The following is a 9,465-nucleotide window of genomic DNA, read 5'->3' on the forward strand; positions in this document are numbered from 1 at the left end:
TATTCGAGAATTTTGCAAGCTCTGGGAGAAGATAAGCAGGGTACACTTTCAGGTTGATCGGCCTGATGACATCAAATGGAACCTCACGGCAAACTGCAATTACTCATCCGCCTCGGCTTACAAGGCGCAGTTTGCCGGAGCAGTGGCAACCAACATGACAAAGGTTGTTTGGGGGAACTGGGCGCCTCCAAAGTGTAAGTTTTTTGCGTGGCTTGTTATCAAGGATAGAGTGTGGACGGCTGACCGTTTGCAGCGACGAGGGTGGCCGAATTGCAATTTATGCCAACTATGCAAGAGGGAGCCTGAGACGGCGGCGCATTTACTATTCAAGTGCAGATACTCCACCCGCATATGGAACGCGGTGAGAATTGAGATGTTGGCTGGATGCGCCTAAGCTGGACACTATCGCTTGGGCAGGGATCCCAACGGTCCAGGAGTGGTGGGCTACGACTGTGCTCGAGCGTGGGCATCGGAGAAAGGCCGTATCGTCACTTATATCGCTTGTATCCTGGGAGGTTTGGAAAGAGAGAAATGCAAGAGTTTTTCAGAAGAAATCTTCTATGCCAACAACTATGTTCGCGGGCATCAAAGTAGAGGCCAAGAATTGGGTCTTGGCCGGGGCTAAACACTTGGGACCTTTGATGCCGCGAGAGTAGCTCTGTTTTCTTTCATTTGTGGGGAGTAATGACCCTTTTGAGACCTGGTTATTCTCTTCTTTTTTATTAACGAGATGAGGCAAAACTTTTGTCTCCGTTTCAGAAAAAATTGATGCCACGGCACACAAAATGTACAAAAGGTTGACTTTGATGGATGGACAAGTACAGATCGTGTGAGAGTGAAACAAAACAACAAGAGGACTAAAGCAAACTACGTACAAACGGCTAGATGAAAGGCTTCATGGCTCGCAGCATAGAGTCCAAATTGATCTCGTGCAGGCACACCTCAGAGATGCGGTTCTTCTTTGGGCCGCTCGTGTGAAGCAACACGAGGGCCTCCATTGTTGCAAGGTTGAACTGGACGAGCCCGACATTGCTCATGTCAAAGAGCACGGTGCCGCTCCTCTCCCCGAATCCCTCGAAGCTAACGGACTTGTGCACGTCCCAGTCCGGGCCGTCAATCAGCACTCGACGGCTCCACCCCGACTCCCACAAGGACCACATCGACATCACCCGGGCCTCCGACACGAGCAGGCTCAGCCTAGTCCCACACGCCGAAACGGCCAGCGTGATCGCGTTGTTGTTCTTGCAGCCCGACATTCTGCTAACGCAGCCCTGCGGCAGGTCGATCACGGTCGCCTGCGCCGTGTCGACGTCCAGAGCCACGATCTGGAGCTCGTCGGCTTTTGCTAGGTTGTGGCACCAGCCCGGGACGCATAACCAGTGCACGGTGCGTCCGATGATCACCGGGTGTTTGTTGCTGCCAAGCAGCGACCGGGGTGGTGGATGCACGGCGTGGTGGGCGGCACGGGCCGCGCTCCATTTGCCGTCCTCTGACGAGTAGATCTGGCTTGTCAGGTCCTCGTCGGCGACGAGCAGCTCGAAACAGTTGCCGTCGACGGTGAGCAGCGCGGGAGGGTAGTGGTCCCTTACGGCCATGGGAGGAAGAGGCAAGGCCTGGCCGGTGATGATATTGCTGCAGACCGTGAGCTGCTCATCATCCTCATATTGGCCGGGGCTTATGTTTTTGATGAGACGATATTGGTCGCGGCTGTAGGACCTTATGCGGCTGTAGCGGCGGAAGACGACGAGGCCGTCGCGCCAGGCCGCGGGCTCCAACCTGAGGCTTGCGAGTCTCGAGCGGACCGGGACGGGCTCGGAATCGGATGATGGCAAGGGCGTCTGGACTACGCGCGCGATGCGATTCACGTCCCTCTCCTCCAGCGTGTACGAGACGCGGCGGAGGAGCGTGGGGTCAAAGCCACGGAGGGCCAGGCGGCGGCGGAAGGCCGGGTCGAGGATGGCGCCGCGGAGGGGCTTGGAGGCGGCGGCGCACCGGACGATGGCCGCGGCGTCGGAGCGAGCGGCGATCTCCAGCAGGAGATCCACCGGCAGGGTTGCCGCCGCCGTCGTCTCGTCGCATGCACGCACGCACGCGCGTTTGGTCGACATGGCCGTATTGTGTTTGTGGGTGTGTGCGGGACGACGTACCGCGGGGGCTTTCCCGCGGCCGGTCTGTATTTATTTGTCGGTCGTGGCCGTCATACGTACCGACCGACCTAGAGTGTAACTCGTCCACTACTACGAGTCGGAGTTTCATAGTTTCCACTGAGCAGATACATGCGCGCGCGTATACGTTTTTCTTTCTTCGGTTGGAAGAAAGGAAAAGCCATCTCCCCAGCCCGCCGCCAGGAGAGTTCCTCCACCACTGTTCCTCCGACGGCTCCCCTCCGTCCGTGACCTCGGTCGTCGGTAATGAGGGGGTCGCCGGATCCATGTGTGTGGATCGGTTTAGACCTACGTAGTCTAGATTTTTTGGCTGTTCATCGTCTCATCTTCGGGCTTCGGCGACGGTGATGGCGGCGCTGAATAAGGATTCTTTAAATCCTTGCGATCGGTTCTATGGTTGGGGATGGATTTAGAAATCAGTCTGTTCAAGTAAGAATGGCGTGGCGGCAACGACATCCTCGTGGTGGACATGTGTCCTCGGGCTCCGCTGTTGCTCCGGCGTCGGCACAGAGCTTGGGAGGTAGTCCAGGAGCGGTTGCATATTGTGGTCTGCACCGACGACAGCTGGAAGACGGAACGTGTGCTGTGTTCGTGGTTCATGGATGGCAGGTATGGTTTCCTCCTTCGGTGTCTTAGTCATGGTGGGGTGCCAGATCTAGAGTTCGATCGCATGTTCGGAGTGTTGCCCCAGTCTGATTCATTCAACGGCAAGGGCTTCACTTTTAGCGAGCCACCTTGGAGGTCCGCACTGCATATCAGCGATGGAGCCGCGTCGAACTCGGGTGAGAAGGTGATCCATCATTCTTTTTTCGGTGGCTGTTGTGGTGGTGCCGAGGGCAGGTGACGGGTATTGGTGTCAAGCTCAGAAATGTTCTGCTATCTTTTTAGTTTTGTCATGACTTGTATTTTGATCTTTATGATATGAATGAGACACGTATAACCATGCAAAAAAAAGATACATGCGTGCGCTCGCGAATCATTTTCTCTATCGAGACGAGCGACCAGAAACCCTAGCCGCCGCCAACCGAGCCTAGTCTTCCCACGCTGTCCTCCGGCGGCTCCCATCCGCCGATGACCTCTCCGACGTCAGTGGTGAGGGGTCACCGAATCCTGCGCATGTAGATCGTCTAACTTTAGGTTTTAGAGGCCTAGTAGCTTATGTTTTGGGTCATTCGATGTGTTGGTTTTGGTGGTGGTGACACAACACTGAATAAAGAAGCTCTAGAACCTTTCTTGGCGACGCTATCATCTCCATGGTTGGTGATGGATTTGGTAGCTAGTCTGCTCAAGCGTGGATGTTGTGACGGTAGCGGCATCCTTGTGGTGGATTTGTGTCGTTGAGCTCCGCCGTTGCGACGACGTCTCCTCTAGCGCCGGTGCGGACCTTGAAAGGTAGTTAGAAGCGGATGCAGATTGTGGTTTGAATTGACGACATCTGGAGGACGGATCGTGTGATGGGTTCGTGGTTGATGGTGAAAGTGCAATCATGCCCTTATATTATGTTTTGATGTTAATGACAATCTACATGTAGGGGACTAACAATGGTTGTCAAGTGAATCTCAGGTGTTGGTCCCTGGTTCGTCAAATTGTGTGTGGATCAAGAGCATACGAAGTGGGTTCTCTCAAGGATGAAGTGTTAAAATGATGTTACATTTTGTTTCCTTGAGTATAGGATCCCGCACTATTAAGAGGGGATCGATTGGGTTCGTAACAGACTTGCTTGAGTCAAAAATACTCCTTTCCATAGTTCTTTTTGTCCCCTCTTAACTTTGAATCTTTCTGTCTCTGGGAGTGCCGGATGTCCGGGCCTCGTGCCGGATGTCTGGGCTGCTCCCCCGATGTCCGAGCCTCTTGCCAGATATCCGGGCCTAGCCATTCCAGAATGCACTTTTATGCAGTGCTACTGCCGGATGTCCGGCCCTCTACGCCGGATGTCCGGGCTCCCAGTGCTCGCCGGATGTCCGACCTCCTTGCCGGATATCCGGGCATAGCTGTCCAGAGGACGTTTTTATGCTGGGCTGCGCGCCGGATGTCCGGCCACCTGCCGGATGTCCTGGCCTTCCTGTTATGCCGGATGTCCGGGCTTGACCCCCGGATGTCCGGCCCCTCTGTTTCCTGCTTTGTTTCTGCCTTGCTCTTCAAGTGGCTTGCCAGGCCGGATGTCCGGCCCCTAGCCCGGATGTCCGGCCTGCCCGTTCACTTGCACTACAACGGCCATATTTGAGCTCACACTATATATAGCCCTTCTTCCCCACGGGAGAGGGTTGACCATTCACTTTAAACAAACCCTAGAACACATTTCACTCTCTCTCTCTCACTCTTCACACCAAATCTTAGATCCCCAAGGGATTTAAGAGCTTTCGAGAGAAGTTGTCCGATCAAGTGATAGATCCACTCCTTCTCCTTCTTTGCACCAAAGGAATTCGTGATTTGAGCAAGTCTTGAGCTTTTCCCCTTCGATCTTGTTAATCTTGGAGGTTGGAGACTCCTAGGCGGTAGGAGTCTTTCGGAGAAGAATCGACCTTTGTGATTATCCCCGGAAAAGTTTGTGAGGGTTTGGAGACCACCCCAAGGTCTACCACTAGTGGTTGAGAAACGCCTTCGTGGTGTTGTCTCAAAGGGAGAATAGGGTGAGCCTTCGTGGTGTTGGTGTGCCTTCGTGATAACATCCACCTCTCTAACGGTGACGTAGCTTCCCTCCAAGGAAGTGAACATCGGCATACATCCTCGTCTCCCGGAGTTGTGGTTATTCCTAATCCTAACTCTTTACTTGTGGTTACTTGTCTCTTACCACTTACTTATATCTATTGTGTTTGTTTATCTACTTGTATTACTTATTTATCTTGCTTAGCACTTAGTACTACACTTACAATTGTTAGGCTCACTTTCATATTCCGCATTTGTGCCTAAAATTGCTAAGTAACAATTAAAATTTGTAATTGTACCTATTAACCCCCCCCCTCTAGGTCCATCTCGATCCTTTCAATTGGTATCAGAGCCTCATTCTCTATTCTTGTGGCTTAACCGCCCTAGAGCGAGATGAACCCCGATGGGACTCCCCTTGTTGTAGATCCGAAGGATAAAGGCGCGGCTTCTTCTGAAGTAAAGACCTTTACTTCCGAGGATCTAGAACGGGCCCTTGCTAAGCATAAGGAGGAGCATGATGCTTCTCTTGAGGCCTTGGTCCAAATGAGGATAGCCACGTTGTCCACGGTGCTTGCACCACTTTCGGGTGGTGCGGCTTCGAGGCCAACTGTGCCTACTCCGTCACTTGGTCAACAACCTCCTAGCAATGAACACTCCAGTGTTCCTTGGCTTTATGCAAGACCCCAAGTTGAGAAACCTAAATATAACCCTCAAGGCAAACCTCCTTTACTTGATGCCACTTCCGATTTTGCCTTGTGGAGAGTTGCTATGCAGGATCATCTTCGATATGGAAATGATGAGATGCTGGAGATCTTGGAGTATGGTTACCATGTGGTTGATCCAAAGAATCCTACACCAAGAGAAATTTATGGCAAGAATCTCAATGACACTGCAACCATGTGTATAAGGAAAGGTATGGTTGTGCTAAGGAACTGTGGGAAAGTATTATAAGATCCAAGACCAGTACCTCCACCCTCCGGAGTGCTCAATATGAAATTGCCAAGGGGCAATTGCAAAACTTTTGTATGGAGAAAGGTGAAACTCCCAATCAACTCCTTGAGCGTCTCATGACTCTCACAGCTGATATTGAGTCATGTGAGTGTGACAAGACACAAGATGGATTCAACATGACAAAGCGATTCCTTGTGGACAAGTTGCTTCATGCTCTTGCTCCATATCACCATCAAATGGTATGGGACATAAGACAACACCATGCCTTCAAGGAAATGACTACAGACGACATCATATCCACTTTCCAACTATTTGAAGAGTCAAAGGCAAATTCTACAAAACATCTTGCCATGCATGGTACTCCATCGTCAAAGATCAATCTTGCATTGAAGGCTAAGCATGCATGTGAAGATGAGCAAAGTGAAGAAGAAGATGATGATGATAATGAAGAAGACGGTGATGAGGTTGAATCCGATGAGGGCCCTTCATATGAATACATGGCTCTCTTTGTCAAGAAGTTTAGCGCAGGAAAATTTAAGGGAAGATTTCAAAAGAAGAAAGTAAGAAAACGCTACAACTGTGAAGAAACCAACCACTTCTCAAACGAGTGCCCGTATGAGAAGAGAGAAGACAAACCAAGGTTTCCCAAGACCTTTCCCAAGAATAAGTTGCCAAATCCTTTGAACTCCAAGCTCAAGAAGAGAGATGGGAAAGCAATGGTTGCTCAAGAAGAATCCGATCCGGATGATGTTAGTGGTGTTGCCGGAGTTGCTCAAGATTCTCAAAACGCATTGAGGCTAGTCAACAAGAGTGGTGAAGTTGTCACCTACAACTACATGAAGGATTACAAGGGCAACGCTCACAAGTGTCTCATGGCGAAGGCCGTGGTAGAAGATGGAGAGGACCAACACTCTCCTGACAAGGTCAAGGTAACCCCACGATCAAATCCTCCTCTTTTCACTCCTTCTACTCCTAGTGATGACTATCTTGATGCGGAGGATAGTTATGAGGATGATGATATAAATGATCCTATGCTTGCTAAACTAAATAAGTTCATGTGCTCCCTTAAAGGAAAGAAGCTCACTATGTTTCGCATGCTTATGGAGATGGTGAGTAAGCACACCATTTCCATTAAGGAACTCGAAACCCTCGTCACCGAGGAAAAGGAAAAATATGAAGTCCTTGAGAGGAAAGTCCAATATGAGGAAGCACACAATGATGAACTATGCTTAAAAATTGGTGCAAACATTGATGTTCATACTAGAGATCTTGCCTCCTTGAAAAAGGCTATCGACTCTTGCGAAGAGTTGATGAATGATAAAAGTAAGCTTGTAAAGTCTAATGCTTCTATCTCTAAGGATTGTGAGCTTCTATCCGTGTCCCTCAAGACCAAGGAAGAAGAGCTCACCCTTCTTACAAAGAGTTTTGAGACACTCAAGCTTACTTATCTTGAAACTCTAGCCAAGGCTTACTCTTCTCCTATTATCAATGTTGATGCTTGTACTACTAACTCTAGTAGTGATCTAGCATCTATTCTTGAGGAGAATCGCTTTCTCAAAGCTCAAATCGAGAAAGGGCTCATGACATGTGCTCAAGGGCAAAAGAACCTCAATGAGGTGTTGAGCCAACACAATGAAGTGTTTGCCAAAGAGGGACTCGGGTTTGACCCGAGCACAAGCAAGAAGAAGACATCCTCTCAAAAGTGCACCACCCCTCTAAAAGAAACTTTTGTACAAGAAGGGCACAAGGAGAAAGGTAAGGTTGATTGTGGTAAGGCCACAAGGGGCATTCCCACTGTCAACAAGCCAAAAGAGTTCATGCATGCATCCTATGTTCTTCGTAAGACTAAGGATGGAGAAGTTTATGCAAAGTTTGTTGGTCCTCGAAATGCATTTCGGTTTTATGCTATTTGGGTCCCTAAGACCCTTGTGACTAACTTGAGAGGTCCCATTGCAAAATGGGTGCCTCTAACCAAGTAATAATTGTGTGTAGGTTGCCTTCTCCGGTGGAGTAAAATGGGTGATTGATAGTGGATGTACCAATCATATGACCGAAGATAGCAAATTACTCTACGACTTCATGGAAGCTATTCAACCATTTATGAGCATTATGTTTGGTGGAGGATCAAAAGGACAAGTACTCGGTTTGGGTAAGGTGGCTATCACAAATGACATGTCTCTTGCAAATGCCATTCTTGTCCAATCCCTTAAATATCATTTGCTTTCTCTTCGCCAATTGGCTTCTGTTGGCTATGATACACTATTTGGACTAACGGATGTGAAAGTCTTTAAGAGAGATACTCTCGAAGTGGCCTTTGTTGGAGAGTTGGATGGCAACCTTTACATGGTTGATTTCTCGAAAGAGAGCACATTCCATGCAACTTGTCTAATGGCCAAGGCCGACAAGGGGTGGTTATGGCATCGCCAGCTAGCCCATGTCGGCATGAGAAATCTTCAAGATCACTTAAAGGGAAATCACATCCTTGGACTAACAAATGTCTCTTTTGAGAAAGATCGTGTGTCTAGTGCATGCATAGCCGGGAAGCAACATCAATCAAAGCACCCACCCAAGAATATTGTGTCTACTTCAAGGCCTTTGGAGCTCCTTCATGTGGATCTTTTTGGGCCTCCTTCATGGGATAGTCTTGGTGGGAAAAAGTATATACGTGTCATTGTGGATGATTACTCAAGGTATACATGGGTCTTCTTCCTCAAATCCCAGAACGAGACGAAGATCACCTTCATTGACTTTGCCAAGCAAGCACAACGCAAGTTTGACAAAGAAATTCTGGCAATAAGAAGTGATAATGGATCCGAGTTCAAGAACTACACCTTGGAAGAGTTCCTTAGTGATGAAGGGATTGAGCATCAATATTCAGCTCCATACACTCCCCAACAAAATGGTGTTGCAGAAAGGAAGAACCGCACCCTTGTGGAGATGGCAAGGTCCATGTTGGATGAATACAAGTCGCCACATAGTTTTTGGGCCGAGGCCGTCAACACTGCATGTCATGCATCAAACCGGCTCTTCCTCCGCACAATATTGGAAAAGACTCCATATGAGCTCCTAACCGGGAACAAGCCAAATGTCAAGTACTTTCGTGTATTTGGGTGTAAATGCTTCATCCTCAACAAAAGAGAGCGGTTAGGAATCTAAAACCATTGAGGGCATATTTGTTGGCTATGGATCAAACTCTCACGCCTATAGAGTCTACAACAAATCCAATGGATGTGTTGTAGAAACTTGTGACGTGGTGTTTGATGAATTTAATGGCTCCCATGGGGAGCAAGTTGATCTAAGTGATGTAGGTGAAGATGATTCTTCTCAAGATATCTTAACGATGGGTGTTGGTGCACTTCTTCCAATGGAACAAGACCCTCATGATGATGAAGAAGAAGATGAAGGCCTCACACACCATCAAACTACTTCAACGCCCATACCACCACAAGCCCCTCTTACTCAAACAATGCCCATAGTCCATGTACAAGATGATGATCAAGTTCCTCTTCATGATAATCATCAAGAACAAGATCATCCTCAAGGGCAAGAACAAGAAAGTGCAATCATTGACAATGAACCTCAACAAATGCAAGAAGAAGAAGCAGATTTTGCACCACACATTAATGATCCATATTTTGAGGACGTGGATGATGGACATGAAGTTGAACCTCGCGAAACCTTAGCCTCCATCATGCCTCGAGTG

The 9,465-nt window shown here is 48.9% G+C and overlaps 1 protein-coding gene across 1 annotated transcript; it reads right to left on the reverse strand.

Moving 5' to 3' along the window:
* Positions 1-881: 881 nt before the first annotated feature.
* Positions 882-2,108, reverse strand: LOC147973033 (uncharacterized). The gene has a single exon (XM_087524541.1). The coding sequence runs from the start codon at positions 2,106-2,108 to the stop codon at positions 882-884; it is 1,227 nt and encodes a 408-aa protein (XP_087380667.1).
* Positions 2,109-9,465: the final 7,357 nt, after the last annotated feature.

Source organism: Triticum urartu, chromosome 5A (assembly GCF_056163025.1).
Source record: "Triticum urartu cultivar PI428250 chromosome 5A, HENAU_Tu73, whole genome shotgun sequence".
Classification (NCBI taxonomy): domain Eukaryota; kingdom Viridiplantae; phylum Streptophyta; class Magnoliopsida; order Poales; family Poaceae; genus Triticum; species Triticum urartu.